This window comes from Rhea pennata, chromosome 1 (genome assembly GCF_028389875.1).
Source record: "Rhea pennata isolate bPtePen1 chromosome 1, bPtePen1.pri, whole genome shotgun sequence".
NCBI lineage: Eukaryota > Metazoa > Chordata > Aves > Rheiformes > Rheidae > Rhea > Rhea pennata.
Genome location: NC_084663.1, coordinates 109,379,751 through 109,402,867, shown reverse-complemented (window position 1 = coordinate 109,402,867; position 23,117 = coordinate 109,379,751). Strand labels below are relative to the sequence as shown.

Genomic DNA, 23,117 nt, shown 5'->3' with positions numbered 1-23,117 from the left:
AACATCAGAGACTGGATGAAATGAATCAAATACTGAGCCTTTCCTACCTCCACTTACCTCCGAAGATCAGAGTAGTGGGCACAGTCTGTCCTCTTGGGAGCTGCTGTGGCTTCTTCTGGGCAGAGAGGAAAGAATAAAAGTGTGTGTGTTGAGTGAGGAAATGGGGCAGCCTGCTGAGCTCCCTTGTTACTGCTCGCAGTGACTGCTTTTGCCCCTACACAGCTTACCTGGTCTGGGCAATCTAGCGATGAATGGAAGCTAAAAATGAAAAATGCATGGAGGAATTTCAGGGGATTTGCTTGTGTGAGAGGGTCAGTATGAAGCCATTGCATCACACGGGACTTAAATGCTATTTTGAATATGACTGAAGCAAAACATAATGGGCCAGAATTTCTCAGTGCAGGGAAACGGATTTGTGAGTAGTGTAAATAATGCAAACGTGGTTATTTAGCAGGATAACTGCTGTCTCTTTTGGCTAAAAGGTTGTCTTTAGACATGGAGAAGCTCTAGCTAGTTTATCATAGAAACTATCCTATGACATGCTCTATGAGGGAAGCATATTTTATAACAGAAAGGCAAGGATTGCGGAGCCTGTTGTTGTTGCTGCTTTTCTGCTTGTATACTATGCCATTTTCTGGGGAAAATGATAGGCTATTTGCAGACAAGCCAATGCACAAACTGTAGAATGTCCAAATTAAAATAAACAACAATTAAATGCCACTTACCTCCTTAAAATGATTACTTAGAATTCCTGGATTTCAGGGAATTATAAGGAAAAGATGGAAGGAGGAGTCAAAATACTGAAATGTCTTTGAGTTTTTCCATTATGCTAATTTGGAATTCCAGAAAGGAAAGGATGAAAGTTAATGCATTGACTTGTAGGCATTATTTAATCAGTCCTTTTGTGGAAAAATAAGTGTGTGTTTTGTTTTGTTTTGTTTTTCACATGCCTGCATTAGATTTTCCTGGGCAAAATCATATTTGCTTAATTTGTCCATCAGTAGATCTTGCATGAATTTAGCCAGCAAAATTGCTGAATTTTGTAGAATATTGATATCAAAAATCAATAGCATATTTTTTTTTCTAGTAGTTCTGCATTTACTCCAAAAGCTGTCCTTCACCTGGAAGTAAGGCCTGCCTTATCTTCACAGAATAGGTGTTCTCTGACACTAATGCAGTGACCGACACTGCTGAAAGTAATAGTCCTGTTCCCTTTGTAGCCTATGGCTTCTAAATCTACTTTTCGTTATCACTATAATGGGGTTGAATACATTTTTAAAAGGTGGTAGCTATTGATTACTTAATGGAAAAAGTTAGTATAAGGAATTGCTGAAGCAGCCCTATTTAGTGTTCTCTAGTGCAACAAGACCATTATCTAGAATAGTGGAAATCATCCTGTAACCGTTATTAATATTTAATAAGTATGAAGCAACATTGAGGTACACTACAAAATAGCCCAAGGCTTCTGCCCATCCAGGATATAAGGTTGTTTCAAAGGTCAAAAAAGAATAACTGATTTCCCCGTGCTCAAGCTGTTTATTGGCAAGACCAACAATCAACAGTGTTTTTCCTCTTATTCCTTGTAAAGTATCTGCAGCATATCTGCACTTTAATATATGGTTATTCCTACTAGACATCTTGAAATGATTGAATGCAACAGAAAGGTCAGGATATGTTTAGAGATCACCGCGTGAAACTATTTTATACTTTCTCAATGTTGCTGCGAATCCCAGCCCAGCCTCCCCCCAGCCACCCCCTGTCTGTCCCTGCTGCTCTGTGCTTCAGGGCACATTTGGCTGGGTTGACAAGCCAGGGAAAGGTGTTAATCCTGTCTAATAGAACCATAATCCTTGGGGCTATGTTTTTATATCATACTATTGAGCTAAGCCCCTGTCACAGGATATTGTTCAGCTAGTTAATAGCAAAGGTCTTTCTGGGAATTTTAGATAAAATTTGAGTGTACAGGCTAAATTGTCCTTTTTCAATTTCATAGAGAGAAAACAAACAAATAAACTACAGTGTTTAGCCAACAGAGATTTTCTGAGAGATTACAATCAATTAAGAGGAGAGTTGTGTGATTTTTTTTTCTTTTTTCTTTTCTCCCTAGTGAATAGTATACGTCATTTTACTTGTCCAAAAATATTCACAAATCTGGGTCAGCTTCTCCAAATAACCTTTGTCTGGGAAGATTTATTCAGGTTAGATATGCACAGAAATGCTAGTAGGAAAAAAAAGAAGTAATCTCAGTTTCTCTTAAGTTACAATAGTTAGAACATGGACCCAAAAATGTGGGTATGCCTTCCTCTTCTTTCTGCTTGTGCTCAGGCCTCTCCCAATGCTGTGTCCATACATTTTTTTTTTTTTTTTTTTTTGGAGGTGGGGAGGTGCTAGTTAGTAAACAAACATGGGGAAAACAGAGAAAAGAAACAGCAGGGAGCTTTTATTTTCAGTTGTGTTCCAGGGGATGCTGCTTTATTATTTTTTTCTTTCTTTTTAAATGGAGACTTTAAGACCAAATGTTTTCATATGGTTTTCATTTAAAGACAACTGTATGTAAGAGCTGAAGGAGCTAATATGGATAGGAACCCTCTTGTGTTTTATGAGTAGGGACAGAATAAGATGGTGTCCTTTGAGAACAGAAATACCCTGGGGAGGCATGTATGTATTCTGCATAGTTGGGATCGCTCTGATGCACTCTGTCCTTAACACCACAAGTGCTAAGCCTGAATGCCAACTTCTCACCCTGTGCACCATCAGGAGTACAACAGTTTTAGTGCTGAGTCCCTCAAAGGACTAACTCTAGCCAGAAAAGGAGAGTGTAAAGAACGAGCAGCTTGGTAGCCGTGGGCAGAACAGGTAGGGCACTGTGTTAGCAATCAAAAATTTGCTGGAAGCTGAAATTGTTACTTAGGTCTCAGCTCAAAAAGGGCCTTGGTTTTGCAGCTTTTCAGAGCATGGCAGCTCCACAGCATGCCCCATCACTGGCTGGGGAGCTTAGGATGGATGTGGCAAGGAGTATCTTTGGAAGCACTCAGTGTTCGTGTAATTAGAGTTCACAGAGTGATTTCTCATTAGCATCACAGGAGGCAGGTTCATGCCAGCATTAAACACGTCTGACAACATAAACATAGGCAATGCACCAACTAGGAAACCAGTCCTTTCCTCCTCATCCTCCTCCTCATCTGTCAACCACCAGATGATCTACCTCAATAACGTCTAAGACAAACTCGTGAAAACTGTCAGATATTCAGGCTCTGATGTGATAGAGAAGACTTGAAAGCTTCTTGAAACAAGTTGACCAGACCAAAGAGCTAGCAGGCCCTTCTCAGTCCTGTGCGATTAGTTCCCAGGTGGAAAGCTGAAGGAGTTAGCTGGAGAGGCCAGGGGAAAGGGGCATGTCAGGCACTGTGGAAACTTGGGCAGATAAGGAAAGTGCTTGTATGGCTGGGTGGAAAGAGAGCAATGGAGCAAGGCAGTGCTTTGGCTGAAATCACATTGGTAAGGTAAATGGAAGAATCCGTACAGGGAAACCTTGTAACCAGGTAGTTTCGAATCATTACATATTAAATTATTCAAGATGTATTCTGTTTGTGGGTTGCCATTTAGTTTACTGTTCCTTTCTCCAGAGAGGAGTTTGGATACTGAAATATATACTGAGATGATATGGTGTGGTATAAGATAATAAATCCCATTCAAGGAGTCTGATACTGTATTAAAAGACTTCCATTTACTATGGAAGACTGAAAATTAAAGGAAAGAGTTCGTCATGACTTAGTATTGAGTACTAGTGAAAATTTAAAATGAGCACTTAAAAGATACTATATTGTTGATAAACATCAGAATTTTGGCTGTGATTTAGGTCCACAATTTCAAAAGGGACTTCCAACTTGTCATCGATGCCAGCTTTATGCAGTTTGCCAATCCAGCAGGGCAGTGCCAGGGGACTCTGCCCTGCGATGCCCATCAGGTAGTTCTGTGTGAGAAAGAACACTCTCTGTTGCAAAAATGTGCTGTGCCGTCCTTACCATGTCGATTATCCACGCTGGAAAGAGCCCAGATCAGAAGGAAATAAGAGCAATCCATTCATGGTCTTAATGCACAGCTCGGGTAGTACAGCCTTTCTTACGTTAAGCTCAGCTGTGGTGCAGGGGAAAAATTGCACCCTTTATATTTAAGAATCAGATTTTCAAATTTGAGGATTGAGTAAAAAACATAGGGCCTGCTGGCTTATTCTGTTACGTAGCTTACGTAACAGATACATGATAGCCCAAAGTTTCCTCCCCAAAGTAGGTATTTCAGACAAAATATATTCAGAATTCTCACAGGTCCCAGCCAATTCCTGCTGACGGAGGCCTTTAACAGTCACCAGCAGCTGTCCCCAGTTGAGAAAGAAAACTGTATAAAACCAAATTGCAAGAGTTTGCGGCACTGTAGCCAGCTCCTTAGCTCACTTGAGGTTTCTGCAAATAGTTTTGTCCTAGTCTCACAGAGAGCAATGTTACCCAGAAGTAACTCAGTGACGTTAGCGTGTAACTGCTGTGCAACTCAGATCATAGCCACTCCCTAATTCGTACATGAGGCAGTGTTATTTCTCTTAGTCGTTTTCATGTTTCCAGCTGTACAGGCATAATTTGTCCCTCTAGTCACCTCCTAGTTTTTTTTCCAGTTAACTGTAGTAGTTCATGGTCTACTAATCTGCAAGGAATTTTTAACAGAAACAGGTGACTTTCAGTTGTATTTAAGTCTTAATAATATAACAAAATACCATCACTAAGTTAAGTTCTATCTTTTGTTTCTTTACAGCGCACAAGCAGTTTTGGAAGCTTTGACCGTTTCAGACATTACTCGATATCAAAGGCAGATGACTCAGCTGAGGTCTGTACCACCACTCCTTCCCTTTCTTCATGACAATTTCCCATGACACTTACACAAAAACATCAGAGAACTTGTGTGTAAACTTTACAGTGGTGAGAACTTCAGTTATGTACCTGGCTCTTACTTGGGTGATTGAATCCTCGTGAAAATGAGCAAGAAAATTATATGCAAATTTTGTTACTTTGATATGAAGATTAGAAACAATTTTTCAAAAAGACAGATGTACACTTCAGGCTGGCATGTTCCCGAAGTAACCTATACATTGGTGCAATCCAGAGATGTTTCTTGTTTGTTTTCAAGTACCCTACATAAATCCCCTAAACTCATGTTTGGATTAAAGACCATAGACAAAGATAAACAACATTTGCTAGCATAATACATATTTTCTTTTTGTCATTCACACACACAGTGGTTTGTTGCAAAACTGTTTAAGTACACAAATCCCAGGAAAATGGATATGACATTAGTCATCCTAATTGCATTGATATCCTAAGTATTTTTTCTGTAATTCTTACTCCAGGACACCAAATTTTATTTTCATGACAAGTTGTTTCTTACTTTTTTATTTAAAACCAGATACCTGAGTTGGAGACTATAAGTGATGTTGGAGATGCAGCACAAATTAAAGCAGCAAGTAATGGAGGAAGCTTGGGTAAGAAGATGAGAGCCATTTCCCTTACCATGAAGAAAAAGATGGGTAAAAAGTACATCAAGGCACTCTCTGAGGAGATGGTAAATACAGCTCAGAAATACTGTATTTGATGATAATGTATGTGAAGTAAAAATGTTATATGCTTTTTCCTTTTTCATGTTTCAAGTAGCTATGAGTTATGAGAATCCATAAAAATGTGGTTACACATACTGAATTAAAACAGCTTTTAATATGCACCCTTTCTTTCCTGAGTGTATTAATGTACATGCACATATACACTTACAGTATCACACCAGAAAGGCCAAAGATAGATACAAGAGTTTTATATCATTGAAGATTTTGCTTTGTCATCAATAAGTGGAAGCATATTTTACAAAATCAGTAATTCCACAGTTGTATAACATTACAAAAAAACCTCTTGGTGCGGTTTGGGAGTGCTGGATGAACCCAGTGGCCAGTCTAGTGTGATATTCAACCTGTACAAAGTGCTTTAATGGGAGAATTTATCAAATGTTTTGAATACAAGAATTTTTTTCAAAGCCCATACTCTGTAGAGAATAGCCAGCATCCTAGTGCATGATAATTCCCATGCCTTATCTACTTTTACCTTATCTAATCAAAGTGATCTTCAAGGTAATATATTTATTAAACATAAAAACATCTAACCTTTTTACACCCTGCAAACCCTGTTTTCTCAATGGCTTGGGTCAATGAGTTCCAAATTTTAAAACACATAAGGAAAAAGAACTGGTCATCCTGACTCAGCCTGAAAATCTATCTAGGCCTGCATCCTAGCTCATATATTTGGTCAATATCAAATAATTAAGAAAAATGAAGAAGAAAGTTTGCAACCAAAATACAGTGTTTTACAAGCTATCATACTTCCCTTTTATTAGCTTAGCTTGTACTTTGTGCCAAAATTCAGGAGGATGCAATCCATGGTTTTTGGAGAGAAAAAAGTCCAGCATTTACATTCTACACATTTACATCAACTGTTCATGTGACAGGAACTCAATGAAATATCTGGCCGGGCACACACATGGTGCAATCTTCATTCCTACACCGGCTGATGACAGTTATTACTGGTCCACTGATCAATCAATGGTTTGTGCTCCTGATGGGTGTAACTAGCACTGTCCTTGTTGAAAACCAGTATAATCTTTCATTTGGGTAGTATGCCTTATAATGTACCTGTGTGGGTCTCTACTTCATATGTGCACTGTCACCTTTACTTGACTTCATCAGTTGACTGATGAATGAGTAACATGTTTCCGAATAGTAATCATGTTCCGAATAGAGCTGGATGTTCTGATGTAACATCCGAAGTACTAGATGACATCTCAGTTGCATCAGGGTATCACACCCGTTGACAATGTGATGCAATTTGCTGAAGAAATTGCTTCCTTTGAAAGCTCCTTGTAATTCATTTAGCTGTTAGCTCATCTCTAACTTAGCTGTGACTGAACTATGGATCTTATTCTTTTGAATTTATTATGTCTCTAAGCTTTGATTTCTGAGGTGTGATTTAATGTTATAACCTCAATAGGCCAATTTGGTGTATCACACCATTAGATTCTGTGAGAAGGACAGGCTTCTGTTAATTCTGAAATGCCCTGGTTTTTGAAGCTCATGTTCTGTACATTGGGCAACTTACTGAGCATGGTGCTAAAATACATTGATGCCATTCATGTGTGCATGCTGTCTCTGGAATGCTGTCACCTGGGAACCAGTGTGCCTCTAAGAGCCTATGATTTTCAGAAGTTCAATGCAAAACATAGGTGTGTCAACTTGTACTTCACCATGTGCTTTGAAAATTAAACTTTATGCTTCCTCCTCAGAGGTAACCAGATGAGATGTTTTTTTCTGGTTACCTCTGAATTTCTCATTATAAGCCTTTGTTGCTACTGTGGTATATTCACCATTGTAATCTGTTAAGATGGAGAATCAGTTTAGCTGCTTGAACAGGAGTAGAATGAAATGAGTGGGGCAGAGAGAAGAGATAAGTGGTTTCTCAAAGATCAGTGTGTTAATGGTGGTGTCAGTCATCTTTAATGCCATGCATCAACTTCTAAAATGGTTTCTATCTCAGAGTGGTTCTTAGTAAAGGAACCCAACTTAAACTGCAAGGGCAATGATGATTTAAAAAAACACAAATGTTTGTATAATACATATCTTATGGTGGTTAACATCTGAATTTTGCATTGAAGACTGAAGAAGGAAAAGATGATGGTGATCCTGGTGGTGGAATACACGCAGAGAAGGTCCCCCTAAAAAACAGTGACTCTATGGACAGTCTCTACAGCCTGAATAGTGGCCAAAGCTCATCTAGTAAGTATAAGATATCCATACTTCTATTCAGTCATTGGTTCAATATTATTTTTGTTTAAGTTTGGGGTGTCAGCGCTGATGATCCAAAATGTTATAATAGAGAGATCTGTATATGTTATAATAGAGAGATCAGTGTAATTTGATCAAATGAGTGGCAGCTAGACTAGATTTCTCTCTCTCCAGAAATGAAATGACTGTTTTTAAGAGTGGAGATATTAACAGCAGTTAAAAACAAACAAACAAAACAAGGACTATGGGGAATATAGCTGGTATATATGCCATAAATGTATTTTTGTGGCTAACACTGCTGTAGTGCTGGCACCTGTGGAGTTGTGGTTACTGGGTCCAGCTGCACAAGCTGGAGGTGGTGGTTGTTAGCTTGTTCTTCACTCTGCAGATAGAAAATGTGAAAAGCCTATCTGAAATGCTGGGCAGCTGGGAAGCTCTGTAAATCCACCAAAAAGCCTCACCAAACAAGGTAGTCTCTATTGGAGGGCAGATGGATCTGTGATGAGAAGTGGAGTTTGTATCCACATACCTATCAGTTGTTCTGTTGTGGCAGCAGGTCACAGCAGTCCATGATGACAGTGCTTTGCTGTCACTACAGGCGTCACATGAGCCATAATCGGGGACTTGAGTTGCAGTACACACCGTTTGCAGCTAGCTGTTAATCTGGCCTCAGATGGAGGTGTGCACTTAAGCAATCACCTCAAACAAAACCATTTTTATGATCGTTTTCTATGATGTGATTTGTGAAAATTGTATATGGGAGTTTACTTCCAACACACTGCTGCTGTTTTCTAAAAACATATTTGGATGGGATATTGCAGAGCTTGCTCGAATTTGCTTGAAGTACTGTGCCGATATTTTATTGCTGGACTTGGATAAAATGACAGGCAGAAATGTTGATAAGATTAAAATTTCCCTCTGCAATGCAGGTTCCTTTGATGTTTTAGCTAGCTCTGTAATGAAATAAAACAATTTCTATAGTACATGTTTTCATTTCTCTGAATAAACAGAAGTTCAGCAGAATTAATTCCCTAAATTGCACTTTTAGAGTACATATTGTTAATCTGCAGAGGTAATATTTCAAAAAGCCTGTAAGTAAAATATATAATCTATTAGTATCATCACCAGAAAAAGATTATTGTACGGAAGATGTTAATGAAAGATCTCCAACCTATTTTGTATAGTCTCTTGTAGTACGTTTTTTGTGGAATGTATTTTTCCTGGGATATGTCAAAACCATAGAGAACACACTCTTTCTTTCTTAATTCTATGCTTTTGTACATTTTCTCTTTGCTGCTGTGCAGAATTGGATGTCTGGGCATTTGGTGCAGGAGATCTAAATTTTACCTTGAATCTCTGTCAGGTGGGGTCACTAGCTGCTCTGATGGAACCAGCAACAGAGATAGCCTGAGGTTTGATGATGAAGTCCCTTACACTGGGCCGTTCTGTGGCCGAGCCAAAGTGCACACTGACTTCACACCAAGTCCCTATGACACCGACTCTCTGAAAATTAAGGTAAGACAACCGCCAGATTTTTTTTTTTCCCAGAAAGCATATCAGAGGGATATTTTTACATGTGAAGAACATGTTTACTACAGCAGTTTCAACTGGTAAGGATGTGCACTTTAAAAACAACGCAGATCCATTTTAGAAATGTTTCTGTAAGGACTTAGTTCAGACAGCACCGCCAACTCAATGGCTGTAAAAGTCTCTTAGGTCATGGACTGCATGTAGTAGGTATCTTGTCATAGTGTATCATGCAGCTTTCTTCAAAGTAAAATAAAAGTTGCTTCCTACACGCTATTGCACTGCCAGTACTTGCAATCTTCACCACTTGCTCTCCACTTCCACGCACATACATGGGCCATTTCTTTCAAAAACTGTTAACTAGTCCAGAAATGGCAAATTTCTGTTGGATCATATAGGTTCATTTTTAAGTCACTCAGGTGGCATCTTTTGAAATTATAAGATAATATCCTTAGGACTGAAATCCCCTAAAAATATTGCACAGAATTTCATTCCCCCAAATCTGAATTCAGACTGCATCTGTAACTTGGCTTGGAGCCATTGCATAATCCTGATTTGCATCCACATCTAAATGTCTTGAGCTCTCCATAAGTGCATAGAATATGTGTGCTTATAGACCTTTAAAAATGTTTTAGTTTCCATTTCAAACATTTTCATAGCTCTAAGCTTCATATTCTAACAAAATCAAGCAACTTAAACGCTGAATTTTGTACTTGGATTTGCACCAAAGTAGGGCAACAGCTTTACTTGCAATTTCTTGGCCAGAAAACATTTGAAAGTTTTGGAGTTGGTAACAGATATTTAAAAAAAAAATGAGTCTGAATTTTAAGTTTGTAACAATCCCAAATGAAATGTGTACATGGGGATTCTTTATACAACTCAAAGAAGACTTTTATCTTTATTTTTATAAATTCTCACTTTTAGGAAATAAAAAGATACCATAACTTTATCATAACCTTATCGTAACATTAAGATGTAGATTATATATGTAGTTCCTGCCCAGAAAGAAAGGACTGTTGTGGGAGCAAACTGTGTATGGGGTGTAATTTTAACAGTCTTTTTGCTACCAGAATTGCTCAGCATGACTGGTGTGCTGATCTAAGACATTGATTCCCACGGCTTGGCTGTGAACATTTTCACCAAAAAGCCTTCTTGAAATTGCTGTGTTCTCACGCTTTTTGGCACTCATCTCTGAGTACATGCGCAAGTGTGGAGAGGACTAGTCTTCAGTCCTCTCTGCTGGGATGCCTGACACTGTTTTCCCAGCCATTAGGATTAATAATTATTATTAATTGTTATTTGTCAGCCCTTCAGGAAGGGGATAGCAGAAATGTATTAAGGGAGTCCTTTAGTGCCTTTCAGAACTATGGAACACTGTTTCTTCCTGTAAAATGGGTAAACTCCACCTCTCACATAGCTCAGCATCAGTCTTTGGAGACCCTTAAGATGCTGGATCATATGATCACTGTGTGAATGGTTTCAGATGAAGGAGCCAGCTGAGAACCTGTATAAAGCATGTATTGGAAAATAACTAGTGCTCTCTTTCTTTTTTTTAGCAAAGCTATTTCCACTATCCATGACAATAACTGTTTGCTGGATGTAACCTTACCCCCTTTCAAGGACCAAGTAGGGCATACAAGCGGTGGAAGGTGCTGTTCATCCTCACCTTTCATTGCAAAGTTTGGAGATAAGAGCTAACACCATTATCTGTAATTCTGCTTACTGGGATTTTTTAAAAGCAGAGGACCTTGATCTGGGTTATTTTAAAAAGTTACTTTGGTCTGGATAGTTATGATTCTGTACTGTCTGTGCTACTTTTGCTCTACGGAGGAAAAGTCACATATTAGAAACTAGATGTCTAAGCAGCAGTGTTCTTTTTTATTGTTCTAGAAAGGAGATATTATAGACATCATCTGTAAAACCCCTATGGGCATCTGGACAGGCATGCTCAACAACAAAGTAGGAAACTTTAAGTTCATTTATGTGGATATTATTTTGGAAGAGGAAACTGCACCCAGAAAGATAAAGCCACACAGAGGAAGCAAAAGGACCAAGCCCAAAACTTTGCAAGAACTCTTGGAATGTGTCCATCTGCAGGTCAGCAAACATGTTTCCCAGTCATATTGGAAATATTTGATTTCTGTGCACTTGGGCTTGAATGCAATTTATAGACAAAACGAGAATGGTGGGTTTCAGGAATTTTGAAGTCAGTAAAGAAGCTTCATTTCGATCTTTTGTCTTATGTGAGTAGCTTGTATAACTGCATTTAACCATGTGATTTGGTTAAGCTAAAACACCCTACGCAAAGAAGCACTCAGTTGAGGAGCAGTGACTTGTCACATGACTGTGTGCATAAGGGTAGGAGGTGTGAATACATGGAAATCTCAGGGGCAGAATTGCGGTCTTACTCCATTGACAACATTGTAATTCTTTTTTTTTTTTTTTCTCTCATTTTTATGATTCTTAGGGAGAAATATTCTTTCTGCACTATGGTTGTGTTGTGTGTCTCTCTCTCTGGAATCCTAGTTTTTGACTGGGTTTCAAAGCATTCTTATATGATGATTTACAAGCAACATCTGTAATAATGGTTATTGCTTTTGTGCTGAGGTGAACACTCCTTTTCCTGGAGTACAGAGTTTCATACTGCATCGATACATAGCTGAAGGAGGACCATGTTCAATGCAGCATGGCTGAGGACTCTCTCAGCTTCTCCCTCTCCCCTATGTCCAAGGGCTCCTTCTATGTAAAGGCAGAGCAGACTTTGTTTCAGAGGCCCTCCTGAACCCAGCATGGAAAGTAGTCTATGGGGTGACCCCAGGAACATCCAGAAGCTGGGTAGATTATATCATTAACAGCAGAGCACTGCCCTGATCCAATTTGTTGCCAGACCTTGGGTTGAAAACTCAGCCCCAGACTCTGGGATGGGCAAATGGACTCCAGGGCATCTCTGCCTTTGTGCTCTTGCACCCTCAGGCTCTTTTTTATACCAAAGGCAGATCAATCAGACTGGAGAATGGAGCCCATCTTTTTTAACCTGACAAAAAAAAATGAAATGGATTTTGTTTTTATTCCTTTACTAAACATAGTGCTTATTTATAAGAGGATTTACATTTTTCTTTTTGTAGGATTATGCCTCAACCCTCTTGCTAAATGGCTACGAAAATCTAGAGGACTTAAAGGAGCTACAGGAGAGCCATCTGATTGAATTAAATATTTCAAACCCAGAAGACAGGGCAAGATTATTATCAGCAATTGAAAATCTACAGGACTATGACAGTAAGTGTTTAAACTTTCAGAGCACATTTTAATTGAATAAACACGTTTAAAAAATAGTGATTTCTACAGTGATCTATTAAATGATTTTTTAAATAGAAAAACAGAGAGTTAAGTGGTTTTCTTGTTTGTTTATATGACTAACTGCACATCTCTTCTAGCTGTGTACATGATTACTGTGCTAGTTACACCTGAATGCTTTAAAACTTCTCATTTATATATTCTAAGCTACAGGCAAATAGCAAGTGAGCATTATTATCCCATGTTTATGGTTGGCTAACCAATAACCAGAGAGGTTGAGTGCCTTGCCAAAAGTCATAAGGTCTGTGGCAGAGCAGAAAAGCAAATACCTCAAACTCCAGGCTAGCATCTTAAGCAAAATAGAGACATTTTCAAAAAAGTACAGTGAAGATTTTTGTTTATTTTTGTGAAATTCTGTCTGCAGAAGAATAGTCTTCCTTCTCTCACATCATCTCATGCTTAAATCCCTAGCCAAATCAGTGTCACTTGGAGGAAGGGTTTGAAAAAAAGCAGACAAACAGAAAAAATAGTCTCAAGCTTCCTGTGAGCTTCAGAAAACCACTTTTTTTTGTACATATGTACATTTATGTGTACTGGTTGCCATTTTGTTTTCTTCACTTTTTCATTTTATTGGGAATGGGAGTGCCAGAATACAGAACAGGAAATGCTGTTCTCTTTATATTTTTGTGATATTTCCAGCTGAGCTTCTAGTCTGAAACAATTTGTGTCAAGCTCCTAGAAACTTACAGCTGAGCATCTATATAAGTAGATACTCCAAAACATGAGAGATTTTCTTCTTTATTAATATTCATGCACACTCATTCCTATCGTGAGCAGTCGCTTGATCCAAAGTATCTCCATTGAGAAGCATCTGAAATAAAAAGACACTTAGAAAAGCAATGTCTTCCTGGGATATCATTTGATTTTCAGCTGTCCAGTTTTTCCTCAATACATAGGTGAATTTCCATTTCTCATTCTAACGTATGTACATACATACAGACATACCTACATGTACACATATGCTTTCAGTACATACATTTCTGAGTTTCTAAACATATTTTTGGCTGCCTCATCCATTTAGCTTTCACTGCAGATGTTCTCATGTTCTCCCTCTTTGGGTCTTTGCTGATCTTGTTTTTGACTGTACATTTGGGTCTTTTTTGACCCCATTTATACAGGTAGTCTTTCCTATTCTCTTAAATAGATATCAGAAAGAAGGTAAGATCCTTACAGACATGCTGGAGAAGCATTTAAATTGTTTTCTTTGCCCACCCAGATCACTGCTTCTTTTTGGTCCATAGCTTTGTGAAGTGAAGGGCTAGGAGAGGACTCTTGAAGGACTCTATACAGAGGTAATAACTGAAAGAGCTGATCTGGGTAAGGAAGAGTTAGATTCTCCAAGAATTATGCTGCTGAGGTCTAGCTGGGAGTCGCACGAAAATATGCTCACTGCCTTACTTTGCCCTTGAACTGAGTATACGTATCTGTCTACACCTTGGTAACTAGCCTTGCTGTACTTCTTGGACATTCCATGACATTTGTTTTAATATCTCAATATTTAACATGAAAGGACTTTAATGGAAATATTACATTTTAGTTTTTGCAGAGTTTTGCATCAATGTGAAGAACAAGACCAAAACACAGTGGTTTTTAGCAAGTCATGCAAATGTCAAACTATTCTGAGATAGTATAGCTATGGTTTACTATTTATATTCCTTGTGTAATAGGAAGCATAGCAAGCAGCCTTAGACTCTTAACCATTTAAGATGACACCAAGAAGAATTTTTTTTCAAGGTGTCTTAATCACTTAATATTCTATATACTCCTGTGCAAGGAGCAAACCTAAGAAGTGTATATCCTGTATAGTGAACATTAACACATTTATTGTAATTATCCAAATAATAGGGTTTTTCCTGATTTACAGCATAGCATTAAGCCGCTTTTCTCCAGGCAGAATTCCTGAGGATATCTGTATGGCAGTTTAAAATTTTTAATTCTTCTATCAGTTCTAGAAATAATAATATTAAATCGTATAAAGTGGTCCATGCATGAAAACCAGCAATATTACATTCTCAGATCAAGAAATGAAATGAATATTTGCTTCACATCCACTTTAGACAGGTATAGCCAACTTCTCTAGTATTCGAATTCAATAAGAGAATGTTTCCATAAATTACGAGTACTCATAGGGACCAGTATCTAAGAAGACAGCTCTTTAGATACAGTCCTAGCTATATGCAGTCATTTAAGTGTAATTAAGTTTCAAAATACCCCTGTATATTTTAAGGCAAGCCACACAAATAATTTATTCATTTGGGATGCTCACTTGATTTAGGGCTGACTCAAGTCCTTGCTTTATCTGGTTACCAAAGGTTCATGTTTGTCATTTGACTGGTAGTGCAAGTACAGGATTTAACAACCTGCTCTGAAAAGGAAGATATTAAAGACTAAAACTGATAGAAGCCATCTGTTAAGCAGTTATAATGAAAGATGGGGAGTCAAGATGATCTTGGGGATAAGCTCAGCATTTGCCTGACATTGTCCCAATCTTTTGACCTCCATATGCTTCTGTCAATCCAATTGGAAAATTGGGTTGAAAGAGCTGGGTGCTACAATATAAGTGAATTCTGCATCTGAACTGAACTTTCTTAGGTCAATATTCCTCCTCCCCACCCCAAGTGGGCATGACTCAGTCCAGCATAAATGATTTCTTAATTAAAATTGATTTTCTACATTGCTTAGAAGTGAGCAGCATAATTACCCACAGCTACAAGGTAATCTGTTTACTGGCTAAGAATACACTGAAGTATTCCAGATGTAAGTCAGTGTTCTTCCAGATAAAAGTTCATTCCTTTCATAAGCTTTGTAGAAAAACATACTAATGCCATAGGTCACATTTACTGTTCTAAGCCCACCTTTCTCATAGAAGTTGGAACAGTTCCACATTTTTGCATTATATTCATATTTCCATGAAGTATGTGTTTGATTCATGGATGGAGTCTAAGGTACTATCCACAGTTGAAAAGTAGGAGCTTCTGAATTTTTGTGACTCTAATATTATTCATGGTAGCCAAGTATCCCAGGGCATAGCCTCCATACAGTTGATTTTACTATAAATGTAATAAAGCACGATTTAATATTTCTTTAATGTGAAATCTGCCATTGTGAAATGCCCAGATGCTTTTACTGGGCTTTTCTCTTTTCTTGACATTTATTGTATGTTATGCTGAGTGATTTCTCTATACTGTATACTAGAGACTGTATAATTCATGTTGCAGAATAAACTAAGTTTTTCTCACCAGAAGACCTGCAGCAATAGTCTCCAAATAATATATTCCTTAAAGCTGGTCAAAATGTAGGATTTCTGGGAGTGAGAATTTTTCTTCATTTTCTATGTGGTTTAGACCTGAATGATTTTGAAAACAAAAAGTTTTACTCATCTCATTCTAGGAATGAAAAAACAAGTTTTACTTAGGAAATGCTACTACAAAGAGTTTTTTAAACAAATTTTGCTTCCTGGAACTGCACTGCACTTTTACCCTGGGGAGCTAAACAGACCCAAATTTACCTCCTGCAAGTACTTGAGGCAGCAAGGTTATCCTAGAATGGCAAGGTCTTGTAAAGTTCTCACCTTCCCCCACAAACCTCTTTTATTTTGGAGGTTTAGTTGCTATAAGTTGTCTAGACCTACACATTTGGCACAGAATGAGTGGGTTTCATGCAATCATGTCTACAAAGGAGGGGAAAAAAAAGGGCTCTTTTTCGTAAAAGATTTCTTAATATCTTTCCATTCTTCTCCCAGATGGCTTCTAGACAGGAGATGGATGTCTGTGCTTTTGTAGGATGCTATTTTTAAAGTGAAGCTGTTGCTGGATGGTTAATGAATAAAGTAACACAAGAAGTTTGTAAGTTCTTTCTTGACTGCCTGCCTCCTGGGACGTGTGTGTGTGTGTGTGTGTGTGTGTGTGTAAAATAGGCTTGATTCCTTTCTCACTTGCATTATGTGTGTCAAGAGGTTAATTCCTGAAGTCTAACAGGGTTACGTTATTCTGAAGCTTCTGCAAAAAATAGTGAAAGAAGAATTAGACTTCACTTGCTATATGTATACAGTTAATTATACAGAAAAAAAGGTGCATACATATAATCTTTGCCATAATCATTCTACCCGTATCCCCAAATCCATTCCATCCTTAGCATACTTTTCATATCTGAGTAATAGCTAGATCCTAAATTCTCACTGCTGGTAACACAGAAAGTTGATTTTTTTTGTTTACTGTGCTTAGATAGCAGGATAGTAGGTAGATAGATTGAGTTTTAGTTGCATTTATGTAAGGACCTAGCACCAAGTGTAAATTAACATACCACTCTGTTCAATCTTTTCAATAAGTGGAATTACACAGACATCATGTCAAAGTCAAATAGCACTCAGAATAGCACTCTCTTCCTGACCTGTGGTAGTTACAATTCATTGATCTGTAAGTAATGGTTTCAGATTTCCCCAGGAACCTACACCAAATGTTACTTTTCTGAGGGATATGCATCTAATGGGAAAGAGTGATACTAATGAACTAATCTTCCATGCTTGAATATTAGTATTTTTCACCTTTTTTCAGGCATATCTGGTTGCTTCCTGGTTTTACAGAAAAAGGAGCTTCTCACCTCTCTGTTTTCACCGTAGAGCTCCTCTCAGATCAGTTCAATCTCCCACCATTTGTAATCTGCTCTGAGAGCTGAAGAATCTTTGCCATTGAGACAAGTTGGTACCAGCACTACAGCTTGATATGTGGCTTTCATATGTACTTAGGAGCTCTAACATCAGCCTGGAAGATGCATTTGGTTCTGTTTGGTCCTTCTATTACACTGATCAATATGATACCAAGGCAGCTCTCCAGAAAGCATGGAAGTGGCTCAGCTGAAGGATAATCTCCCAGCCCCATTTGCCTTCTGGGATCTGGCTAAACTCGGAGGGTGCATTTAAGAAGTATGGTTCATCGCTGAGTAACTTTTTTTTTTTTTTTTTTTTTTTTTAAGACAGTAACTAAGCTTTCTACCACTCATCTGATTTAAATTGACATAACGGCACCAGTGTCACTGTGACCTCAGTATATTCTCAAGCAGAATTGCTTTAAACCTAAGCCTAAAGTGCTGTCCTAATCAGGACTTTAAACAGATTAAAGAAGAAGAAAACCGGAGAAGAAAAAAAGAGATCCCTCCTCTCATGTGCAAGAGCACATCTATGCCACTGCATCAAAAAAAGTTCATTTCCAAGATCTAAATGACGAGGAAAATGCATATGTATCACGCAGCTATTGCCAAAGCTAAAAGCCTAACTTGTTTTCAATACTCTGAATATAATCCTCCAGTGTAAAGTAGTATTAGAATATACTTGTCAAAATGATGCATATCTTGGACTCTTCTGGCCATATCATAGACAGCAGTGACTGAAAGCTATTTATCTTGTATGAAACTGCTTTACTACAGAAAAATGATAGGGCCTCCATTTGTTGATAAGATGGTGATTTCTGATGATTCTGCAACATCTAACAGCAGTTTAATTTTATCAGTTCCTGTTTCCTGTGAATTATATCTTTCTTCTGCTTAAGCCAAAAGATTATGCCAGCAAACTTACCTTTACTAACATGCAACTTGAACATGTATTTTTTTTAGATGAAGGAATTAAGAACAACTGAATGTAAAAGCCAAAAGCTAAAAAATAAAAAGCATAGTTTCTTTTTCGGTGAAGCAACAGCCAAACCTGTATGCTACACATTTTTAATACTCAATATTCAAGTACAAGTTCAAATGGTTTAGTAATTACTTCATAACACTGCGTTAAAAAATAAAGTTTGCTTTCCATCTTTTCTTCTTAAACATGTTTTCTCCTCAACTTTTTTTTTCACAGTGAAAATGTTATATTTTCTATTTTTCATTTTCTCAAGTATCTGAAAATTTTTGGTTTCCAGATTTTAATGTTATGAGAGGATGTAGAAGTTTTACATTTCCATATTTTCGTTACATTTCCATGTTTTCTTTATAGAAATTTGTTATTTTTCTAATGCATCTGAAACATTTCTGTTACTATATGAAGTCACATGCTGTATAGCACTTACAAGTTAAATTAGCAGAGACATATGGTAGCTTTGTTACAAAGATCTGCACAAAGATACTCTCCTTCCAGAAGATTACGGATAGTTTTGCCTATAGCTACTGAATATCAAAGTATATATCTATTCAAAAATAGCTGATGTATTTGAAAGCTAAATTCAGATTTAAAAAAACCCCTCAGTTCTTGGCTTTTTTGCGTCTTGGACACTGAAACACCCAGAGGGAAGGCATTTGCTAGGAAAGAACATAAGCTGTGTTTTTTACATAGGAACTACTTGGATTATGACAACTAGTTTTAGGGCTCTAATATATTGACCAGAATCGGATTTTTTTTTAATCCACTAGTTACTCGGTCTTCTTTCTCACTGCAAAATAAACAAAGTGGATGGAGATTCCTCTTTGACCTTGAAAATGTAAACAGGATTAACACTTTTTAGGTCACTGCTTGACAGGACAGCAGATGATTGTACAGAAGCTGATAAAAGTACTAGCAAGCAGTATTACGGCTGATCGGCGGATTAGAGGGGAGGAAGCGGGAGCCCTGCGTGCCGCAGCGAAGGAGGCGCCTGTGCAGGCGCAGGCTGAGCTCGGTCAGCGCCCAGCGGCTGGGCAGACGCCGGGCGTCCTGGCGCTGCCGGGACGGGCGCTATGAGCTACTGAGACAGTTTAGACAAGGCTTTACGTAGGCATCTGCTGTTATTTGTGCTAAACTGCTTCTGCTGCTACTAATAGCAGCAGTAATACCTTCACTGGTGTAATTCCTTCAGTAATTCCTTTCTGACTTAAATCAGAAATCAATTTGACCCTTCGTGATCAAATATTTTCCCTGCAAAGAAAGATAACGTTTGACCTGGCAAACTGTGTTCTGTAAAGTGAGAAGGCAATCAAACAGTTATAGGAATCAATTAAATCTGCTGAAAGAGGTACTTTTTCATGCTGCAAGTGCAATTAACCATTAATTTATCTAGGAACAAGGTGGGACTTCTATTCCTTGGAAAATGTTTAAAGTAATCCTAGATCTCCTCCTAAATACTTATGACTATAGAATTAGGCTTAAAGCAGAAATCATTGAGTTGAGACCTTGGATTCTTTTCTTCAAAAATCAGACTAGTTTATTAATTTAGTTAATTAAAAGTTTGAAAATATTAAACAATACTAATCAATCCAAGCAAATCTACAAGACTTCCATGAGGACCTAAAAATGCTTCTGTTTCTAATCTAAAAATGTTTTTAAATATATCAAAATGCTCTGTGAAATAAGTGTATTGAAATCTCAATTATATAATGGAAAAGGTCCTAAGTATCACACTCTTCCATTTCAAATTTTCAGAATAAAACATTTCTGTTTTTCATTTCTAAATTCTTTTTAGTTGTACAACGTGACACAAGTGGAAACAAATCCAAATTGAAAATCTTTCCCATGATGCCAAAGCTTAGTTTCCAACAGCTGAAACAAGTTTTAGTAGGAACTTTCCTTGAAGAGATTTTACAATTTTGGGGTTACTCCTGGAACTAAGCTAGATTTCAAAATAAAATCCTTTGTGTACTAGGACTTCCATTCTGCCTTACTTGAGTTGGGACAATATAAATCAGAGTCAATAGTGAAGATCTGAATCTCACTGTTTTACAATGGAGTAACAATGTAAGTGAAATAATGGAACATTCACTCTAAAAGAAAGGTACTGTTTTTCTGAAAAATTAAAACGTGAGGTAAAAGCATCTGTTTTCTGTGAGACCTGTTCCTCACGCTTTGTTTGGAAAGCAAGCCAAAGTTTGAAGTAAAAATACAGTTACAAGAAGGCAGTAAGAAAAAAAAGAATGAATGAATTAGAAAAATTGTATATTTTATAGCTTGTTTTCTAAAGAAAGTTATTGTGAGTAAACATCATGTTTTTCATGGTCAAAAAATAGAAATAACTTCATCTGTAAGATATATCAGATTCATGATAACACAGGTAGGTCCTGTCAACAAGACACCAGGTTGTTAAATGTTTCTGAGAGGCCTGTTGATACTCTTTCTGAGCTGCAGATTTTTGAGTTTGAACAGATTGCTCACCTAACAGTGAAACAAAGACAAATTACTAGCAGGAGAATTTGCTTCTACTTAATTGTGGAGATGTTTCCAAAGGTATAGCAGGAGTTAGACATCTAGCTCTCTGAGGCCTTTGGAAAATCTCCTTTTTAGATATCAAGCTAAGTTTAGGAAGTTTCTTTCCACCAACAACTCCCACTGAAAAGTCAGGTGCTTTAGGAAATCCAATTACTTCATTTTAATGTTGAGCACTTCTGAAGATCAGCCAACTATACATTGCTGTACAGTGCAGGAATTAGGTAAAATAGTAGGGTACATTCCAAAGACACAACATTTCTAATACAAGATAAAGAAGGCACAGAAGGCTACATCATTAATTACGATGTTGAATGAGCACTGGGGTGTCTTACAAGTCTTTGGGATATATGTGCATAGCAGGGGGAAGACTGCGTTGTGACCCTGCAAACTGTTGCACCTGTGCACAGTATAAAGGACTTCACTGGATAAAGCCAAAGTCTTAACCATTCATCTCTGAGCAGTACAGCACGGGATCAAAGCCGACCTAAACAGGAACTTAGATGTCGTTATACTCATGTAATGATATTTTTAGTTCTTTGATGTTGAGGTTTCTGTTTCTGATAGACAAAAGTTAATGATCTAGTCATGTGTATATTACCAACTTTGTTTCTACAGTTCTTCAAGATCAGCTACGTTGCTATCTCAAACTCTTTCCCAGAGTACTTGTTTTGACACTTCTTTCTCTTTTTGTTCTTTATAGCTGAACAACAGCATGAAAGTGAAGGTGGTCAAGAGTCCGGGAGCTTAAGTCCTCACCACAGCTTTGACAAATCGCAGTTAAATGACTGTCCGAGAGATTCTGGCTGTTACATCTCATCAGAAAATTCAGATAATGGTAAAGAAGAAGTAGATCCAGAAACCCTGTCTGACCTGGTACAGTCAGTAGTGATCACTGAGTCAAACTGATCCCATCCCAGTCTGCTTTTCTGCAGATTTTCAGAAAGGATGATCAGATAAGTTAAGGTGCTGATGTGACAACACAGAAGCAGAGCACAAAATATTCTCAACACCAAAAATCTGCTTCCCTCTGAAGTATGATGCTCTAGACTGTTTAAAATGTGGACATTGGATAGCTAAATCTTAGTTGATAATAAGAATATCTCATGCTTTTCTTTTTAAAGAATCCACAGATGTTTGATTGCAAACATTTTTTATCTATATATTTATATTTGTACAGCAAATGCATTTTTTATAATAATGGGGTGTTAGGTAGTGGTAGATAATCAGGACATGTTCATTTCTGAACCAGTCCAAAATGTTGTAAATATTGTACATCTTTGTTATTTTAAAAAGGTAAAGATAAACCACACTGTCTTTATTTTCAGACATGTTTCACTGGTATTTGTACAGAACATATTTTCATTAATATCGTAATAAAAAGGTAGATACATTCATGTCCTACTTTGGAAAGTACCACGCTAATTCTCATTAATATTAAAGCTGTTTCATACTGTTCTTCTCCAAAATGAGCTCTAAAGCAGACAAGTCTTCTACACTGTGTCCTAAAGATACAAAAGGACTTCAGCGTGAATCTGAATTAAACTCTACATGTTCAATATCTTTTAGAAGTATCTAGCCATCTGAATTTCTTATACACTGGCCATTTCTGTACTGTTACTTTCACAACTGTTCTCATTCTTTCCAAACATTGCAAAAATAATGCAAGCTTGGAGCAAAAGACTAGTATCAATGCTATGCTTTTATGATTATTTTTTGTGAATCTCTTGCCTTTTGTGTGTTGTGTGAAATTTGTTAATAGAAATACTTGTTTGTGAACAAATCACAGAAACTAATAGGGTTCTTGTACATTATTGTCTTTCATATGAGAGTTAATTGTCATTTCTCGGCATATTTTGCACTGGAATACACACTGTATCTGCCTGTCTTCTTTTAAAGTACTTCCTTTGAAAATAAATAGAATCATGTGTTTGAGCCCTTTAAAAACCAGCTGATTTTTAATGTGGTCCTGCATTTCAAAGAGCACTCTGTTCAAACATCAACACAGTAAATGGCAAATGCACTGAACATTTTTATCATGCATAATCATCTGTGTATCAAATCAATATAGAAACTCTCTGTTCACTAATTAGTCACAGAGTTCTCATGATTTAAGGAATTTTGTATTTATGTTAAATAATTTCCACAGATTGCTAACAATTGAAAAGAAAATCGTTTTCAGAACAGACCAAACATGGAAAGTTCCACCCAAAAAAAGTA

The 23,117-nt window shown here is 37.4% G+C and overlaps 1 protein-coding gene across 2 annotated transcripts in view; it reads left to right on the top strand.

Annotated features, from left to right (window-relative positions):
- SAMSN1 (SAM domain, SH3 domain and nuclear localization signals 1) overlaps window positions 1-22,830 on the top strand; it is a 56,059-nt gene extending 33,229 nt beyond the window's left edge. Inside the window, exons 2-8 of one of the 2 annotated variants that reach the window (XM_062573025.1) lie at window positions 4,804-4,875; window positions 5,452-5,607; window positions 7,735-7,855; window positions 9,228-9,379; window positions 11,282-11,488; window positions 12,517-12,667; window positions 21,601-22,830. In XM_062573025.1, coding sequence (XP_062429009.1) covers window positions 4,804-4,875; window positions 5,452-5,607; window positions 7,735-7,855; window positions 9,228-9,379; window positions 11,282-11,488; window positions 12,517-12,667; window positions 21,601-21,806 — 1,065 coding nt within the window. In that variant the 3' untranslated portion in view covers window positions 21,807-22,830. Of the gene's footprint in view, window positions 1-4,803; window positions 4,876-5,451; window positions 5,608-7,734; window positions 7,856-9,227; window positions 9,380-11,281; window positions 11,489-12,516; window positions 12,668-17,298; window positions 17,668-21,600 lie in introns of those variants that run through there. The other variant, XM_062573015.1, reaches the window with a different exon arrangement.
- The last annotated feature ends 287 nt before the right edge of the window (window positions 22,831-23,117 follow it).